General features: G+C 45.8%; 1 protein-coding gene across 6 annotated transcripts in view; it reads left to right on the top strand.

Annotated features, from left to right (window-relative positions):
* Positions 1–20,985, top strand: part of fbxo15 (F-box protein 15) — a 69,650-nt gene that overhangs the window by 47,338 nt on the left and 1,327 nt on the right. For all 6 annotated transcript variants that reach the window (XM_072467149.1, XM_072467151.1, XM_072467153.1 and 3 more), the window contains 2 exons: positions 5,237–5,382; positions 8,174–8,298. In XM_072467149.1, coding sequence (XP_072323250.1) covers positions 5,237–5,382; positions 8,174–8,298 — 271 coding nt within the window. The remainder of the gene's footprint in view (positions 1–5,236; positions 5,383–8,173; positions 8,299–20,985) is intronic.

The following is a 20,985-nucleotide window of genomic DNA, read 5'->3' as shown; positions in this document are numbered from 1 at the left end:
CTGGGTTATGGGGATAGGGTGGAGGTGTTGACCATGGGTAGGGTGCTCTTTCCAAGAGCCGGTGCAGACTCGATGGGCCGAATGGCCTCCTTCTGCACTGTAAATTCTATGAATCTCTGCATCTAGTCACTCGGGAGGGTAATGCTCATGGATTCATTGGTGTCATGGCTGTCTGACTTGAAGAGGAGCTTTGTGTTGAATCAGTTTCCTGTGTCTGAGGTGGTCTACATGCCTCTTCATCACTCTTGAGTATGAACCTGGTATGAAACTGGCCCTGTCTGTTGAACTACCATTCCTGGGACCTACGTGGCGCCTTGTCCGAAGTTTCGAATGCAAACTGCGTCACTTGGTCCGAACTGTCCGGTCCTCTTCTGCCTGTCTGGACAATGCTCCTTCTGCTCTTGACTATGGTATACTTTCCCACCAATATCTGGGAACACGAGGCTGAGGTGGGCCCGGAGTGTTCACTCCATTAAAATCTCAGTCGGTGCTACGCTGGTCGCGGCATGTGGGGTGGTACGGTAACAGGATAAAAATCTAGCCAATCGTGTGCCGAGCGACCCCGAGGTCTGCTTCTTCAAGGCTCTTTTAAACGTTTGTATTTTTGTTTCGGTCAGTCCATTTGAAACCGGGTGGTACGGCGTTGTCCGGATCTGCCACACTCCATTTCCCTTAATGAAAACCCCAAACTTTTCACTAGTAAAAGGCGTGCTGTTGTCGGTGACCAACACCTCTGGGATACCGTGTGTACTGAACAGGAGCGACAGTTTTTGAATCATTACCTTTGAAGTAGTGGATGACATTCTGTGGACCTCTAGCCACTTCGAAAGGGCATCCACAACAACTAAAAACATGGAACCCTGGAAAGGACCGGCAAAGTTGGCATGAAACCGCACCAAAGGCCGACCCAGTCATTACCACGGGTGAAGAATTGCGGCGGGCAGGAGCCTTTTCTGCTCCTGGCAAACGGCGCACTGTTGGGACAGTCGCTCTACGCATCCAGGCCTTGCCACCAGACGGAACTCCAGGCGAGCATTTTCATCTTTGACACGCCTTGGTGCCTATTGTGCAGGTTGCGCAATATAGAGTCCTGACCCTTGTGAGAGACCACAACTTGTGTGCCCCATAAAAGGATGACTTCCTCAACGCTGAACTCTTGACATTTTTTTCGAAAAAGCGTTTAACTCGTTGGGCAGTTTCTGGTGTTGACCACCTTCTATAACATGATATGGCAGACTTTGGACAATAACTCTGTTTGTGTCCACTCACGTATTTAGGCTACCGTGACTGGTAATGTGTCCATGAAGTTCAACTTGGCTACACTTTGTCGGCTTTGGGGGGAGTCAGGAGACGTGTCGGCAGCGGACGTTTACCCAGTGCATCTGTGTTTGTGATCTTTATGCCCGGTCGATGCTCGAATTAGTATTTATACGCCGCCAACAAAAGGGTCCATCTCTGGTTACGGGCAGACGGGATGGGGTAGCCTTATCTTCCTGGAAGAGCCCCAAAAACAGTTTGTGGTCTGTCAATACTGTAAAGTGATGCCCATACGCGTATTGATGATACTTTTTGACTGCGAAAACTACGGTCAATCCTTCCTTCTCAATTTGTGAGTAGCTCTCTCCACCAAGCCAACGCCCAGGAAGCAAACGCAATCGGCCACACTCTACCATTGTCCATACAGCGTGACAACATAGCGCCAGTACTGTATGGCGAGCCATCACATGTGATCACCAGTGGTTTGGCAGGATCTTGTAGGTCTAAAAGAAGGAATGTGTCAGCAGACCAGATGAAATCACTTTTTGCCTTCACTTGAGTAAACGACTCTTCCTGTGGCTCTTTCCACGCCCATGGCTGTTTTTTCTTTAGCAGGACGTGCAGGGGGGCAAGCAGGTTTGCGAATGCAGAGATTAATTTTCCGTCGCAATTCATGAGCCCCAGAAATGAGCGCAGTTCAGTTGTGTTCACTGGTGTTGGGGTCTGTTGGATCACTCGCACCTTCTCTTCCACCAGGTGTAGTCCATCCCTGTCTGTACAGTAGCCTAAATGAATGATCTTCCTTGTGAGGAAAAAGCACTTCTTAGGCGGACGCCCGACTCTGAAAAACGGTGGTATACCTCCTCCTCCTGAGTTGTCCAAGTTTCCCGCGCCGTCGTACCCGTGACCAATATGTCATCCAAATAAACCACCACACGAGGCAGGCCCCTCAAAATGCTTTCCATGATGCACTGGAAAATGGGGCAGGCTGACGATACACCGAAGGGCAATCTAGTGTACTTATAAAGTCCCTGTGATTATTTTTGGTCACGTAGTGTCTGGACTCAGATTTTAACTCCAGATGAAGATAGGCATGATTCATGTCAAGCTTTACAAATCAGTGGCCAGTATTGCATACAAGTCCTCAAGGCATGGTTACCTATCCAATTAGGAGGCCCTATTTACCGTCAATTTATTTATAAATTTTTTTGTATTCAGGGACAATTTACCGTGGCAATCCACCTATCCAGCACATCTTTGGGTTGTGAGGGTGAGACCCATGCAGATATGGGGAGAATGTGCAAACTCCACACGGACAGTGACCTGGGGCCAGGATTGAACCCAGGTCCTTGGCGCTGTGAGGCAACAGTGCTAACTACTGCACCACGTGCCTTCAATTTATAATCGCCGCAAAGTCGAGCATTTTTATGTGGTTTGAGGACGGGGACTACTGCAGCTGCCCAATCAGTGAATTTTACCGGCCTAATGATCCCAAGTTGGCCCTCTAGTTGGTAGAGCTCTGCCTCAACCTTTGCCAAAAGCACATAGGAGACCAGGCTGTCCCGAAAATATTTAGGCTGTGATCCATGGTCGACATGAATTTTTGTCATTGCTCCCTTGATTTTCCCCTGCCCGGTTTAGAAACTTCGGGGTCCCCAGTACCTCATAGAGGCCTCCAGTACTCATCTGAAAAATCCACTGCCAATCTAGACAAAGGTGTTGCAGCCAATCTCGGCCTTATAGACTAGGGCCTTGCCCTTTTCCCACAATCAATGGCAGTCTTACAGATATCTGCTTGTAAATCACTGGGGTCATCGTGGTCCCCTATGACAAGCGATTTCCCCCATGTAGATGGCCTGTCTTGGCTCCGTATCATGTAAAACCAACTGTATTCCTGACTGAATTTTTTCGAAGATTTGTTTACCTATGACCGAGACTGCGGCTCCCGTGTCCAATTCCATTACCGCAGGGTGACCGTTGACTTGGATGGTGATTCTAATGTGGGCAACTTCGGGAGCTGCAATGCAGTTCAGCTGCATGCATTTGTCGTCAGCCTGTTCCAAATGAAAAATAGGGGGAAATAGGTTGATGCCTACTCCTGGTGGGACAGCTGGTTTGCTGCCCCCCCCCCTTTTTATTATGCTAAAGGTGGGGGCTCCATAGACAGTCAGGAATATTACTGTCTGTCGCTCAACACCACTTATAGGGGCGGCCTGAAAAAGTATCACATATGCTCTGCAAATTACATCCAGTCCTCCACGCTAGAATAGAATACATCAAGCCTCCCAAAGAACAGCATTTGGAAATCAGTGCAAACCCTCTTCTGGTATTGCGGTAGGAGAGCAGCGTTCCTCCAACAGTTAGCAACGCTGACTATAGCTCCATCTTTACTATCGTTGCCAATTTAGTGGCCACAGAGGAGTCCAAACAAAAGGAGTAAAGAAAACTGATTTATTACAAATTTTTACTGTATACACAGTGCACTTCAGGTCCCAGCCGGGGCTACACATACTCTGCTCTCATCTGGGCTGGCTTTTATGCTGGAGTCCATTTTCACTGATGGGTTCCCACCCCTCAGCGGGGAAGCTCGTATTCAACAAGGCTCACGGGGCGGTTCATTGGCCCATCCCCGCATGTCTCCTGTGGGTTATAACAAAGGCCAATGAAAGGGACTGTGAAAAAAGCACTTCAAAGTTTTCCACCACATTAAAGGGAAGACTTTTACCTTCATCTGACAGATCATTGATGTTGACATGCTGGGAAACAGTTTAAAGGTTTTAAGGCTACAGGGAAGACTTTCACTGTCTTTTGACAGATCTTTGAACTTGACATGCTGGGTGAGGCATCAAATGGTTCCATCACGTCAGAGGGAAAACTGTGAACTGAAACTTGACATGCTGAAAGACACTTGATGATTTCAAAGCTACAGTTGGGGCGACCTGCCAAATGACTCCCATCCCGGGAAAGACCCCTGACCTGAGCCCCTCCAGCCCAGCCCAAGCCCCTGACCCTCACCTCCCCTGAAGGATCCCGCTAGGCACCCTGGAGGCAGGTATAGAGAGGGTGCGCTTACCCCCATCGGAATGCAAGACGCTAGGTCTCCGCTTGTCAGTACTTGCACGACTTCATGCCAGTGGGACTCCTTACTGGGGTTGCTGGAGTATCCCAGGAGTTCGGTGAATCGGGCTTCCTGTCTGATAATGATATGGAAATGAAATTTACTTAGACGTTTGCATGTTCCCGCCCGCTCTGGGCGAGAACCTCGTTGGGTTTGGTGAGATGAGCCGGGAAACTCAACAGATTTGACATCTGGCGAGAATCCCGATTTTGCCCTTGCACCATTTAGCAGGCTACCGCGATTCTTGCCAAGGGCTGGCAGCCCTGGAGAATCAAATTATTTTGAAAAAGAACGGGTTGTGAAAACCGATATATAAATATAAGACTTCCTATCTTCTTCTGTGGAACAGAGGAGACTTAATTGAGGTGTATAAAATTGAGGGGCCCAAATGGAGTGGAGAGGACTGACCTATTTCCATTTGTAAAGAAGTCCACAACCAGAGGGCATAGATTTTAATGATTGGTGAAAGGACTGAAGGCGAGTTGTGGAATTTTTTCACACACAGGTTGGTGGGGGTCTGGACACAAGCCTGGGAGGTAGAAACCCTCATCACAAACATTGGAGTATGCACTTGAGGTGCTGGAAGATACAGAGCTGTGGACCGGCTGGAGGGTGGAGTTAGGCTGGTCAACTCGTTTTCAGCCAGCAAGGACAGGATGCCATACATCTTTCTACATTTCTATAACACGGGTGATAATACAGCAGGCTTGGATATCTTTAATGCCCATCCCTTTTCAAGTACATAGTGGCCATCCCTTTCTTCATTAATGTGTTTGTGTGTTAGGTGGAGTTTTATGACCTTCAGACATGATGATTTGTCTAATTTCTTTCTCTTCTCTCTGTTTGCCAATAAAATAAAAGCCAATACTCACCGCCACCTCATGAGCCAGTATTGGATGATATTGACCCAGAATATGGACTGCATGGCTATCATTGTCATATTACCTTACATAATGGAAAAAGCTCCTACATGTCCGGTAGTTTTCATAACCTATTCTGTAGAAAAGGTAAGAACGCTTCCATTTTAATTTGTAATGCTGTTTTATTGGTATGGGAGATATTTACAGTACCAGTAGCTGCACCTTGCTTGCTTTCCCCTGACACACAACAGACAAGATTTCCCTGGTCTCTGCTTTTAGGCTGAGCCATGGAATCCACAGCTGCGTTGACACAGTGGACCTCAATATTGGAATTATGATTATTGCCATGAAAACTATGCATAGCAAACTGGAGAACTAGAAAATAAAATATGCATCTTTGCATTCACTGTTCTGTTTTGTTCCAAATCTCAACATGTTTTTTTCCCAAGATCTACCAGGCCGCCGGGTCTCTTGCTATAAGTTGAAGGGCCAATTCTTCCCTTCGTCAATTAGAAGGTTTGAGGGAACTGGAACTCACTGCTGGCAAGGATGGTAGTGGCAGAAATCCTCAAAGATTAAAAACGTTCTTTGTATGCAAGTGTCACAATCTATAAAGCTACGGAACAAGAGTTGGAAAGTGTGATTAGGCTGGATGGCTACTTGTTGGTTGACATGGACACAAAGTGCAGAATGGCATGCTTCTGTAAATTTCTGTAATTCTTTTGAAGTCCCTCATGATTGCTGCAATACACTTGTTATATGCACCTCTAATTTCATCATCTACACTGTCCAACAATACAACTACCATTAGGGAGGCCTATAAATCGCTTGCACCAAAGTTTTCTGCCCATATTCTTCGTTAGCTCCCTACAAACTGATCCTACATCTTGATTATCCACACCAAGATCCTTTATCTGTACTGTCCTAATGTCAACCTTTTATTATCAGGGCTAACAGCAACATTCATTGCAATGTTAATGTAAGCCTACTTGTGACAATAATGATTTATTATTATTATACTGCCACGTCCATTCCACTCACTCCGTTCCCCTGCACTATTTCCTTATTCTCCCTATCTCTTCAATTTAACCTGAAATATTTATTTCCTAACCTTAATTACTCTGCAACCACATCACGAGAATGGCTGTTGGATCACCTGTGCTATTAATTTTAATTTTCATAAGAAAACTTCCCTGCATTCCGATATGGTGAGCGAAATTCTCCCCAAAACTGACTAAAGGTGCGATCCACTGGCCACGTTGCGCTCTTGCTTGAGGCCGGTGAATGCCGCGAGAGCCCTCTTGCAGGCTTCCCGAACGAAACATTGCTGTCCAGCATTGGTGCTCCAGTGCTCTCCACACATCCCCAGCCCAAGCATCCTGTTGAGGTGGGGGTGGGGGGGATACCATGAATCCAGCTTCAAGTTTCCTGCATATTTAAATATGCTAATCTAGTTCATGCCCACGAGGATGTGAACCAGATTACGTCAGCTACAGTGGGCCAGAATATTGCGCACTGTTCGCCGCCCGGTGCAAACCTCGTTTCAGGCTCTCCTGCTATTCTCTCGATGTAGTGGGATTTGCGCCGGGTGCATGGCGGATGGAGTGCCAGTGCCTTTTGCTTTCACTTTATTTTCCCAAAGTTGCATTAGTCAATAATGCTATATTTCTTTTGTTTCTTCCTAACCCATTTTGCAGTTAGCACAGTGGTTAGCACTGTTGTTTCACAGCACCAGGGACCCGGGTTTGATTCCCAATTTGGATCACTGTCTGTGCGGAGTCTGCATGTTCTCCCCGTGTCTGCGTGGGCTTCTTCCGGTTGCTGCGGATTCCTCCCACAAGTCCCGAAAGACGTGCTGTTAGATAATTTGGACATTCTGAATTCTACCTGTGTACCTGAACAGGCGCCCGAATGTTGCGACTAGGGGCATTTCACAGTAACTTCATTGCAATGTAAGCCTACTTGTGACAATAAAGATTATTATTGTTGTTTTCACCCAAATCATTACTTTGCTCCCACCCACTTCATTACTTTGAAAAACCTATCTACTTACCGAGTTTTTCAATTCGCCAAGAGAATGGTCCTAGCTCAATTTAAGTAGATCGTGTCCCATTAGCATAGCTCCGTCTTCTCCCAGTACTAGTACCAGTGGCCCATAAAGCAGATCCTCTGCCTCCCACAACTCTCCTTCAGCCATGCACTCAATCTTTTAATCTGTTCATCTTAATTCCAGTCTGAGTATGGATCAGGTAACAATCTAGGGATTGTTACATTGAGGTTCTGCATTGTAATTTAGACAACTCCTCAAACTCACTCTCAGCGGAAAATCATTCCTACTCATATCTATGCTGTTGGTTCCTTTGTGGATGACACCAATTGGTTTCTCCCTCTCCCACTCCAAATTCTTCTCCATCCATGAAATGTCTTTAACCTAGCTCTGGACATACAGTAAAACCTCCAAACTCCCAGCTGTGGCTGCAACGAACAGTATAGAACATAGTGCAGAAGGAGGCCATTCGGCCCATCGTGCCTGCACCGACCCACTTAAGCCCTCACTTCCACCCTATCCCTGTAACCCAATAACCCCTCCTAACCTTTCTTTGGTCACTAAGGGCAATTTATCATGGCCAATCCACCTAGCCTGTACGTTTTGGACTGTGGGAGGAAACCAGAGCACCCGGATTTGGCATCTATGCCCCTCACTATACAGTCTCCTATCACTGCTACATTCCTTTTCACTCCCTCATTTGAATGGCCTCCTGTACCACAATGTTGTGGCCAGTTTGCTCATCCACACCTGCAGATTTCACCCTCATCCTCGTGCACCCAGGTAGCAAGAACCTCAACCTGTTGCCAACCTTCCCATTTGCATTTTAGTTTTAACTGCTTGATCACTGAATTCTGGTGTTGTGAACTTAATGCTCTTTCCCAATTTCAGAATCTATCCAGAATGGCTTCTTGCGAATGACGGTTATAAGTTCAAAGAAAGAATCACAACACAGCACCATCAGTGGAAATATTTCCTTCCCTTGGAATACCGAGTTCCTAAAAGGAAATATACAGGTGTGAGAATTAGTATTTTTGTCCTGAAATTGGATTTTTTGTTAGTTGTTTGGAAATCCTTTGATTCCAAGCTCTTTGTCCATACCCTATCTATCATTGGACCACACACCTTCTGTGATCTAAATGGGAGGAGATGAACTTCCATCCATGTAGTTTCTGTCCAGCAACGTAATCACATGAGACTGTAGTCTGCAGTTTCTTTTCTGTCTTCACCATAGGATGGAAGTGTTTGACCTCCACTCAATGGCGGGAATTTTCCGGCCATTTATGCTGGCGGGATCTAACGGTCCCGCTGATGGCACACCCACATCCCGGGTTTCCAGGCGACAAGGGGTGCATTCAAAGGGAAATTCCTACGGGACCAGATCCCTTTGCCGGCCATTGGCGGGCCGCCTCTGGTTACGCAGTGGGTTGGTGGTAAATCCCGCCATATATCTTTCCAATGAGCTTGCCTGAGGCAGAAAAATCAGGAAAGTCTTGAATTGTATTCTTTCACTGTATGGTACCGAGTTTTGATGGTTCATTGTTAAGCACTGAGACATGACATAAGAATTGAGTGAGATCTTGCTCATGTTAATATTTTTACAGACCAGGGCCACTGTAGCAAATGTAGATGCTATAAGATCAATTGCTAATGCCAGTTGGAAATGTTACATGATTGAAGTTCCTTTCATAAATCTTTTTCAAGATAAACTAATGTCTTGTTTATCATGCCATAATTGTTTTGCTGTTCAACTTCTGGATAATTTGTCCTAAGGTTGGTGAAAAAAATGCCTCTCAATTTAAAGTGATCGGCATTTGTCTAAAGTCCGATTTGACTATTGTTCAGTGATTTCTGTATGGACTTGAGATGAAGACTGTAAAAGCAAAGTAGAGAACTTGCATTGATAAAGTTTTCATTACTTCAGGATCTTACAACTGTCATGTGAGAGTACCTTTAAGAAATGGATGTGTAAGCAATGTACCTTTAAGAAAACAGTGATGTCAGAGAGTGGGTGGAGCTCAGCTCAGTTCAGCCATTTTGAAGTTTCAGTTTAAAGAAAGTGCCTGGCTGGTTTTGCTGTGAGCTGATTAAAAGAAGAAAGCCCGTTTGAGACAGCAGCTTGAGAAGTTCTGGTTTGCTGTGAGTTGCTTGAAGGGAGAAAGCCAGTTTGAAAAAGCAGGTTGTGTGTGTCTGTGTGTTTCCAGAGAGCTGCAGGAAGAAAGCAAGGTGCTGGAGCTGAAATCAACCAAGCATATATATCTCTGCCATAAAACAGAAAATATATATTAACTGTGACCTGGGTGTGTTTCTGTTTTGAAGGTTTGAAGCCTTTTGGTTGTTTGAAGGAACATTTTGAGGAATTCTTTACTGTTGCAATATTTTATGAGTTATCTTTGACGTAAGGGGTGTTAAGAGATCCAATGTTTGTTTAAGATGTTAAGTTGAGTAAAGCAGACTGTTTGATTTGGCAAGAACATTGCAGTTAACATTACCTGACAAAATGCGAAAAGATGAGTTAATTATGGCGGTGGTTAAGCATTTAAAGTTGCCTGAGATAGAGTTTGACTCATTGGAAATGGCAAAAATTCAGTTGCAAATTGAACAAATGGAACATGAGAGAGAATTAAAGCGGCTTGAATACGAGAGAGAGAGAGCAAAACGAGAGAGAGAGAGAGGAAAAAGAAAAGGAGAGAGAAGAAAGAAGAAAAGAAAGAATAGCCCTAGCAGAACAAAAAGAAAAAGAAAGGGAGATACAGATCAGGGACAAAGATAAAGAGAGTGAGTTTCAACTTCAGAAAATGGCCATGTAACATGACAATCAGATAAAATTGGCTGACGTAAAGGGAAACGTACAGTTGGATGATAGTGATGAGGATAGTGAGAAAGAGCGTCATAGTTGAAGGCTTGGTGGGAATCTATTTAAATATGTCCAAGCATTGCCAAGGTTTGACGAGAAGGAAGTGGAAGCCTTTTTCATTTCATTTGAGAAGGTAGCTAAACAAATGAAATGGCCACAGGACATGTGGGTGTTACTGATTCAAACAAAGCTGGTAGGTAGAGCTAGTGAAGTGTTTGCATCACTACCTGAGGAGGTATCTGGAACGTATGAGGAGGTGAAGAAATCCATCTTAAGTGCATATGAGCTAGTGCCTGATGCTTACAGGCAAAGGTTTAGAAATTTAAGGAAAGAATTTGGTCAAACATACATGGAGTTTGAAAGGCTCAAACAGAGTAAGGATAAGGGCTATGAAAATAGACCAAATGTATGAAGCTCTCAGAGAAATTATACTTTTGGAGGAGTTTAAAAATTCAATTCCTGATGTAGTGAGAACTCCTGTGGAAGAACAGAGGGTAAAAACTGTGAGATTGGCAGCAGAAATGGCAGATGATTATGAATTAGTTCATAAATCAAAGATTGGTTTCCGACATCAGTTTCAGCTGGTGAGGGATAGAAACTGGTGACATGAGAAATACTCAAGTGGTAAAGGTAAAGGTGATCTGATGGGAGACAATAAAAAGAGTGTACCTCAGATTAAAAAAGAAATCCAGGAGGGTGGAAAAGAAATGAAAAGTTTCAAATGTTTTCACTGTAATAAACTAGGCCATGTAAAGTCACAGTGTTGGTGGATGAAGAAAAGGACTGGGAAGGCTGATGTGGTAAAACAGGATAAGACAGTGGGGTTTGTTAGAGTGGTAAAGAAAATCCCAAGGGAAGCGAAGGAGGTGCAAACTATTGTACAGCCTGTTCAGGAAGTAATTGTTAAGAAGGTGCCAGATGTCTTTAAAGAATTTACTTGTGTGGGTAAAGTTTACTCATGTGTATCAGGAGGAGCAGGTAAAGAAGTCACAATTTTAAGAGATACAGGGGCTAGTCAATCTTTAATGGTAAGAGATGAGGAATTATGTAGTTTGGGAAGAATGTTGCCAGAAAAGGTGGTGATATGTGGAATTCGGGGTGAGAGGCGTAGCGTTCCATTATATAAGGTAAGGTTGGAAAGTCCAGTGAAGAGTGGTGAAGTGGTCGTAGGAGTAATAGATAAACTATCTTGTCCAGGAATACAGTTGATCTTGGGTAATGATATAGCTGGATCGCAGGTGGGAGTGATGCCTACTGTGGTTGATAAGCCAGTGGAAAATCAGTCAACTGAAGTGTTGAATATCCTGGGATTTTTCCGGATTGTGTAGTAACAAGGTCGCAAAGTCACAGGTTAAGACAAGAGGAGAAATCAAAGAGTAAAGATGAAGTTGAAGTGCACTTATCAGAAATGATTTTTGATCAGATGGTTGAAAAAGAACAAGAACAGGTGGAGGATGAGGTGGATATTTTTAGTTCAGGACAATTGGCGGAGTTACAACAGAAAGATGTAGAAATAAAACGGATATATCAGAAAGCATATACGGAAGAGGAATCTGAGAGTATACCAGAGTGTTATTACTGTAAAAATGATGTCTTGATGAGAAAATGGAGACCTGTACATATGCAGGTGGATGAAAAGTGGGCAGAAGTTCATCAAGTAGTATTGCTGGTAGGGTATAGAAAGGAGGTGTTGCGAGTTGCACATGAGGTACCAGTGGGCGGTCATTTGGGAATAAGGAAAACTCGAGCTAAAATCCAGAAACATTTTTATTGGCCTGGACTACATACAGATGTAGTTAAATTTTGTCAATCATGTCACACATGTTAAGTTATAGGGAAACCTCAAGCAGTGATAAAACCAGCGCCCTTAATACCCATTCCAGCATTTGAGGACCCTTTTACAAGGGTCCTAATCGATTGTGTAGGACCGCTTCCGAAAACAAAAAGTGGGAATCAATATATTTTGACTGTAATGGATGTGTCTATTAGGTTTCCAGAGGCCATTCCAGTACGTAATATTACAGCTTAAAGGATTGTGGAGGAGTTACTTAAATTCTTTACTAGATATGGACCACCCACAGAAATTCAATCGGATCAAGGATTGAATTTTACTTCAAAGTTATTCAAAGAAGTTATGGATAGCGTAGGAATAAAACAATTTAAATCAACTGCGTACCATCCAGAATTGCACGGAGCGTTAGAAAAGTGGTATCAGTCATTAAAGACAATGTTGAGGGCGTATTGTCAAGATTATCCAGAGGATTGTGATGAAGGAATTCCATTCGTATTGTTTGAAATTAGGGATGCACCTAATGAGTCTACCAAATTTAGCCCTTTTGAACTAATTTTTGGTCATGAGGTAAGAGGACCACTTAAATTGATTAAGGAAAAATTGGTGGGTGAGAAATCGGAAATTACACTTGAATTATGTGTCAAATTTTAGGGAACGATTAAATAGAGCAGATGAATTGGCTAGACAACATTTGAAAGTTGCACAAAATGTGATGAAACATGTAGCGGACAAGAAATCCAAAGTTCGTAGTTTTGCCAGTGGGGATAAAGTTTTAGCGTTGTTATCAGTGGTAGGGGAGCCTTTAAAAGCTAGGTTTTGTGGACCGTATCAGATTGAAAGGAAATTAAGTGAGGTGAAGTATGTGGTAAAAACACCAGATAGAAGGAAGACTCACCGAGTGTGTCATGTGAATATGCTTAAAAGGTACTTTGAAAGGGAAGGAGAGAAAAAGGAGGTTTTAATGATTCTAACTCAAAGTGATGAACCAAATCCAGATGACTGTGAATTTGACATACCTCAAATTACATTGGAAAATGATGATATTCTTAAAAAGTGGGATGAATTGTTAAGTTACCTTCCAGAGGAAAAACAAACTGATCTGAAAGAGTTATTGATGTCACATGGGCAAGTTTGTAGAGATAAATTGGGAAGTACTAAAATGGCTATACATGATATAGATGTGGGAAATGCTGTTTCTATCAAAAAACATCCATATAGACTTAATCCTTTAAAATTGGCACAGGTTAACGGAGAGATTGAGAGTATGCTGAAGAATGACATAATTGAAGTGGGTTGTAGCCAATGAAGCTCACCCATAGTAATGGTACCTAAACCAGACGGTACCCAATGGTTGTGTGTGGACTATCAAAAGTTGAATGCAGTTACAAGAACGGACTCTTATCCTATCCCACATTTGGAGGATTGCATTGAGAAAGTGGGACAATCTGCTTTTATTTCCAAATTGGATTTACTGAAAGGTTACTGGCAAGTACCTTTATCTGAAAGGGTGAAGGAGATTTCATCTTTTGTGACTCCAGATGGTATATACCAGTTCAAAGTTATGCCATTTGGCATGAAAAACGCCCCAGCAACATTTCAACGGTTAACGAATACAATCGTTTCAGGATTACCCAATTGTGCGGTATACATCGACGATCTGGTAGTTTCCAGCCAGACACGGAAAGAACATTTAAAACATCGTATGGAGTTCTTCGATCAACTTCAGGAGGCGGGTTGGTGATGAACCTAGCCGAAAGTGAATTTAGAGAAGCCCGAATCACTTTCCTTGCGAAGTTTCCGATACCCTCAAGATGAAGGGAAATAATGCGATTTCTTAGCATGAGTGGATTTGATCGAAAATTTGTACAAAAGTTTTGTGGCGTGATTACTCCACTGATGGAATTGCTAAGAAACATAAAAAATTTCAATGGACAGCGGACTTTCAACAGGCATTTGACTGCCTGAAAGCTGTGGTAACCAATGTTCCTGTATTGGAGAATTACAAGTGGCTCTGTGGTCAGATTGAACTAGAGTATCTGATTCTAAAGAGAATTGTCGAGGAGTGGAGGAATGGATGGATCGTGCATTGACTTTGTTCAAAGAGACTGTCAATCGAGAAGGATTTAGGTTGGAGGAAGACGAGCAAAGAAAAATGGACTATATTATTATGTCTGTTTGCGTGTGTTTTTTTTTTGTGAAACGTAAAAGTATTTTTACTGTGTACATTTCTTAGTGGATGGTGCAAAAGTGAAAACTGAAACCATCTTGAAGTTGATGGGTTTTTTTTCTTGGGGGAGGTGTCATGTGAGAGTACCTTTAAGAAATGGACGTGTAAGCAATGTACCTTTAAGAAAACAGTGATGTCAGAGAGTGGGTGAAGCTCAGCTCAGTTCAGCCATTTTGAAGTTTCAGTTTTAAAAAAGTGCCTGGCTGGTTTTGCTGAGAGCTGATTAAAAGAGGGAAGCTAGTTGGAGACAGCAGCTTGAGAAGTTCTGGTTTGCTGTGAGTTGGTTGAAGGGAAAAAGCCAGTTTGAAAAAGCAGATTGTGTGTGTCTGTGTGTTTCCAGAGAGCTGCAGGAAGAAAGCAAGGTGCTGGAGCTGAAGTCAACCAAGCATATATATCTCTGCCATAAAACAGAAAATATATATTAACTGTGACCTGGGTGTGTTTCTGTTTTGAAGGTTTGAAGCCTTTTGGATGTTTGAAGGAACATTTTGAGGAATTATTTACTGTTGCAATATTTTCTGAGTTATCTTTGAAGTAAGGGGTGTTAAGAGATTCAATGTTTATTTAAGATGTTAAGTTGAGTTCATGGAATAAACATTGTTTTGTGTTTAAAAACCCACAAGTCCATAATTGTAATTCCACACCTAGGGAACAAGCCGCATGCTCGGAAAAGCAACAAATACATTAAAGGGAGAGGTTGGTTGAACTCCATGATACATTTTGTGGTTCTGAAAACGCCTCGCCCATAACACAACACACTTTACAGCCATTGAATATTTAATAATAATATAATCTTTATTGGTGTCACAGGTAGGCTTACATTAACACTGCACTGTAGTTACTGTGAAAATCCCCTAGTCGCCACACTCCGGCGCCCTGTTCACTGAGGGAGAATTCAGAATGTCCTTTTTTTTTTAATAAATATTTTATTGAAAATTTTTGTTCAACCAACACAGTACATTGTGCATCCTTTACACAACATTATAACAATACAGATAATAATGACCTTTTTTATATAAACAAAAAACAACAAATAAATAAATATTAAATAACAAAAATGAAAACTAGCCCTAATTGGCAACTGCCTTGTCACAGGCTATACCCCCCCCCACCCACCCCCCCCCCCCCATCTCTCCCCCCCCCCCCCAAGTCCTGGGCTGCTGCTGCTGCCTTCTTTTTTCCCCCATCTATCTTTCCGCAAGATATTCGACGAACGGTTGCCACCGCCTGGTGAACCCTTGAGCCGACCCCCTTAGGACGAACTTAATCCGCTCTAGCTTTATGAACCCCGCCATATCATTTATCCAGGTCTCCACCCCCGGGGGCTTGGCTTCTTTCCACATTAGCAATATCCTGCGCCGGGCTACTAGGGACGCAAAGGCCAAAACATCGGCCTCTCTCGCCTCCTGCACTCCCGGCTCTTGTGCAACCCCAAATATAGCCAACCCCCAGCTTGGTTCGACCCGGACTCCTACTACTTTTGAAAGCGCCTTTGTCACCCCCACCCAAAACCCCTGTAGTGCCGGGCATGACCAAAACATATGGGTATGATTCGCTGGGCTTCTCGAGCACCTCGCACACCTATCCTCCACCCCAAAAAATTTACTGAGCCGTGTTCCAGTCATATGTGCCCTGTGTAATACCTTAAACTGAATCAGGCTTAGCCTGGCGCACGAGGACGACGAGTTTACCCTGTTTAGGGCATCTGCCCACAGCCCCTCCTCGATCTCCTCCCCTAGCTCTTCTTCCCATTTCCCTTTTAGTTCGTCCACCATAGTCTCCCCTTCGTCCCTCATTTCCCTATATATATCCGACACCTTACCATCCCCCACCCATTTCTTTGAGATGACTCTGTCCTGCACCTCTTGTGTCGGGAGCTGCGGGAATTCCCTCACCTGTTGCCTCGCAAAAGCCCTCAATTGCATGTACCTGAATGCATTCCCTTGGGGCAACCCATATTTCTCGGTCAGCGCTCCCAGACTTGCGAACTTCCCGTCCACAAATAGATCTTTCAGTTGCGTTATTCCTGCTCTTTGCCACATTCCATATCCCCCATCCATTCCCCCCGGGGCAAACCTATGGTTGTTTCTTATCGGGGACCCCCCCAATGCTCCGGTCTTTCCCCTATGTCGTCTCCACTGTCCCCAAATCTTCAATGTAGCTACCACCACCGGGCTCGTGGTGTAGTTCCTCGGTGAGAACGGCAATGGGGCTGTCACCATAGCCTGCAGGCTGGTCCCCCTACAGGACGCCCTCTCTAATCTCTTCCACGCCGCTCCCTCCTCCTCTCCCATCCACTTACTCACCATTGAAATATTAGCGGCCCAATAATACTCACTTAGGCTCGGTAATGCCAGACCCCCCCTATCCCTACTACGCTGTAAGAATCCCTTCCTCACTCTCGGAGTCTTCCCAGCCCAAACAAAACCCATGATGCTCTTTTCTATCCTTTTAAAAAAAGCCTTCGTGATCACCACCGGGAGGCACTGAAACACAAAGAGGAATCTCGGGAGGACCACCATCTTAACCGCCTGCACCCTCCCTGCCATTGACAGTGCTACCATATCCCATCTCTTGAAATCTTCCTCCATCTGTTCCACCAACCGCGTTAAATTTAGCCTGTGCAATGTGCCCCAATTCTTAGCTATCTGGATCCCCAGGTAACGAAAGTCTCTTGTTACCTTCCTCAACGGTAGGTCTTCTATTTCTCTACTCTGCTCCCCTGGATGCACCACAAACAGCTCACTCTTCCCCATGTTCAATTTATACCCTGAAAAATCCCCAAACTCCCCAAGTATCCGCATTATTTCTGGCATCCCCTCCGCCGGATCCGCCACATATAGTAGCAGATCATCCGCATATAAAGATACCCGGTGTTCTTCTCCTCCCCTAAGTATTCCCCTCCATCTCTTGGAACCTCTCAGCGCTATCGCCAGGGGCTCAATCGCCAGTGCAAACAGTAATGGGGACAGAGGACATCCCTGCCTTGTCCCTCTATGGAGCCGAAAATATGCCGATCCCCGTCCATTCGTGACCACACTCACCACAGGGGCCCTATACAACAGCTGCACCCATCTAACATACCCCTCTCCAAAACCAAATCTCCTCAACACCTCCCACAGATAATCCCATTCCACTCTATCAAATGCTTTCTCGGCATCCATCGCCACTACTATCTCCGTTTCACCCTCTGGTGGGGCCATCATCATTACCCCTAACAGCCTCCGTATATTCGTGTTCAGCTGTCTCCCCTTCACAAACCCAGTTTGGTCCTCGTGAACCACCCCCGGGACACATTCCTCTATTCTCATTGCCATTACCTTAGCCAGGACCTTGGCATCCACATTTAGGAGGGAAATTGGTCTGTAGGACCCGCATTGTAGCGGATCCTTTTCCTTCTTTAAGAGAAGCGATATCGTTGCTTCAGACATAGTCGGGGGCAGTTGTCCCCTTTCCTTTGCCTCGTTAAAGGTCCTCGTCAGTACCGGGGCGAGCAAGTCCAAATACTTTCTGTAAAATTCAACTGGGAATCCGTCCGGTCCCGGGGCCTTTCCCGTCTGCATGTTCCTAATTCCTTTCACCACTTCTTCTACCGTGATCTGTGCTCCCAGTCCCACCCTTTCCTGCTCTTCCACCTTGGGAATTTCCAGCCGATCCAAAAAATCCATCATTCTCTCCCTCCCATCCGGGGGTTGAGCTTCATACAATTTTTTATAAAATGTCTTGAACACTTCATTCACTCTCTCCGCCCCCCGCTCCATCTCTCCTTCCTCATCCCTCACTCCCCCTATTTCCCTCGCTGCTCCCCTTTTCCTCAATTGGTGTGCCAGCAATCTGCTCGCCTTCTCCCCATATTCATACTGTACACCCTGCGCCTTCCTCCATTGTGCCTCTGCAGTGCCTGTAGTCAGCAAGTCAAATTCCACATGCAGCCTTTGCCTTTCCCTGTACAGTCCCTCCTCCGGTGCTTCCGCATATTGTCTGTCCACCCTCAAAAGTTCTTGCAGCAACCGCTCCCGTTCCTTACTCTCCTGCTTCCCTTTATGTGCCCTTATTGATATCAGCTCCCCCCTAACCACCGCCTTCAACGCCTCCCAGACCACTCCCACCTGAACCTCCCCATTGTCATTGAGTTCCAAGTACTTTTCAATACATCCCCTCACCCTTAGGCATACCCCCTCATCCGCCATTAGTCCCATGTCCATTCTCCAGGGTGGGCGCCCTCCTGTTTCCTCCCCTATCTCCAAGTCTACCCAGTGTGGGGCATGATCCGAAATGGCTATAGCCGTATATTCCGTTCCCCTCACCTTCGGGATCAATGCCCTACCCAACACAAAAAAGTCTATGCGCGAATAGACTTTATGGACATAGGAGAAAAACGAGAACTCCTTACTCCTAGGTCTACTGAATCTCCACTGGTCCACACCTCCCATCTGCTCCATAAAATCCTTAAGCACCTTGGCTGCTGCCGGCCTCCTACCAGTCCTGGACTTCGACCTATCCAGCCTTGGTTCCAACACCGTGTTAAAGTCTCCCCCCATTATCAGCTTTCCCGTCTCTAGGTCCGGGATGCGTCCTAGCATTCGCCTCATAAAGTTGGCATCATCCCAGTTCGGGGCATACACGTTTACCAAAACCACCATCTCTCCCTGTAATTTGCCACTCACCATCACGTATCTGCCCCCGTTATCCACCACTATAGTCTTTGCCTCGAGCATTACCCGCTTCCCCACTAATATAGCCACCCCCCTGTTTTTCGCATCCAGCCCCGAATGGAACACCTGCCCCACCCATCCTTTACGCAGCCTAACCTGGTCTATCAGTTTCAGGTGCGTTTCCTGTAACATAACCACATCTGCTTTAAGTTTCTTAAGGTGTGCGAGTACTCGTGCCCTCTTTATCGGCCCGTTGAGCCCTCTCACGTTCCACGTGATCAGCCGAGTTGGGGGGCTTCCCACCCCCCCCCCTTGCCGGTTAGCCATCATCTTTTTCCAGCTTCTCACCCAGTTCCCACGCAGCTGTATCTCCCCCAGGCGGTGCCCCCCCGCCCATCCTCTCCCGTACCCACTCCCCCCTTTCCCCAGCAGCAGCAACCCAGTAATTCCCCCCTCCCACCCCCCCCGCTAGACCCCCCGCTAGCGTAATTACTCCCCCCATGTTGCTCCCAGAAGTCAGCAAACTCTGGCTGACCTCGGCTTCCCCCCGTGACCACGGCTCGCACCGTGCGACGCCCCCTCCTTCCTGCTTCTCTATTCCCGCCATAATTATCATAGCGCGGGAGCCAAGCCCGCGCCTCTCCCTCGGCCCCGCCTCCCATGGCCAACGCCCCATCTCCTCTCCCTCCCCACCTCCCCCCATCACCACCTGTGGGAGAAAGAAAAGTTACCATACCGCAGGATTAGAACATAAAACCCCTCTTCGCCCCCCCCCATTCGCCCCACCACTTTGTCCAAACGTTCTTTTTCATAATCCACTCATTCCAGTTTTTCTTCTACAATAAAAGTCCACGCTTCATCCGCCGTCTCAAAGTAGTGGTGCCTCCCTTGATATGTGACCCACAGTCTTGCCGGTTGCAGCATTCCAAATTTTATCTTCCTTTTGTGAAGTACCGCCTTGGCCCGATTAAAGCTCGCCCTCCTTCTCGCCACCTCCGCACTCCAGTCTTGATAAACGCGGATCACCGCGTTCTCCCATTTACTGCACCGAGTTTTCTTCGCCCATCTAAGGACCATTTCTCTATCCTTAAAACGGAGGAATCTCACCACTATGGCTCTGGGAGTTTCTCCTGCTCTCGATCCTCGCACCATAACTCGGTACGCTCCCTCCACCTCCAACGGACCCGTCGGGGCCTCCGCTCCCATTAACGAATGCAGCATCGTGCTCACATATGCCCCGACGTCCGCCCCCTCCACACCTTCACGAAGGCCAAGAATCCTCAGGTTGTTCCTCCTTGCGATGTTTTCCAGTGCCTCCAACCTCTCCACACATCGTTTCTGGTGTGCCTCCTGTATCTCCGACTTCACCACCAGGCCCTGTATATCGTTCTCATTCTCGGCTGCTTTCGCCTTCACGACCCGAAGCTCCTGCTCCTGGGTCTTTTGTTCCTCCTTTAGCCCTTCGATCGCCTGTAGTATCGGGGCCAACAACTCTTTCTTCATTTCCTTTTTTATCTCCTCCACGCAGCATTTCAAGAACTCTTGTTGTTCAGGGCCCCATATGAAACTGCCACCTTCCGACGCCATCTTGGTTTTTGCTTGCCTTCCTTGCCGTTGTTCCAAAGGATCCGCTGCAATCCGGCCACTTTCCTCTCCTTTTTCCATCCGTGTCCAGGGGGAACACCCTCCTGGTTTACCGCACGGTGTTTTTAGCCGTTAAAATTGCCGTTGGGGCTCCTATCAAGAGCCCAAAAGTCCGTTTCACAGGGAGCTGCCAAAACGTGCGACTCAGCTGGTCATCGCCGCACCCGGAAGTCCAGAATGTCCTTTTTACCTAACAAGCATGTCCTTTGGGACTTGGAGGGAACCGGAACAGTCAGAGGAAACCTACGCAGACAGGGTAGAACGTGCAGACTCTGAATAGCGAGTGACCCAAGCTGGAAATCGAACCCGAGTCCCTGGCAACAGTGCTAACTATTGTGCACCGTGCATATAATGCAGTTACTGTTGTATTGTCGGACAACAAAGAAAATTATGACAGAACAAGATACATGCCCAGGCAATCTTTCCTACTGAGATTGGTCGAGGGAGAAGTATTATCCAGACGCTAGGATAATTCCCCTGATCATCTTCGAATAATGCCATGGAATCAATCCGAGAGAGCAGGCCGAG

The sequence above is a fragment of the Scyliorhinus torazame genome, chromosome 11 (genome assembly GCF_047496885.1).
Source record: "Scyliorhinus torazame isolate Kashiwa2021f chromosome 11, sScyTor2.1, whole genome shotgun sequence".
Taxonomy (NCBI): Eukaryota; Metazoa; Chordata; class Chondrichthyes; order Carcharhiniformes; family Scyliorhinidae; genus Scyliorhinus; species Scyliorhinus torazame.
The sequence above is the reverse complement of the archived record's forward strand: the minus strand, read 5'-3'. Positions and strand labels throughout refer to the sequence as shown.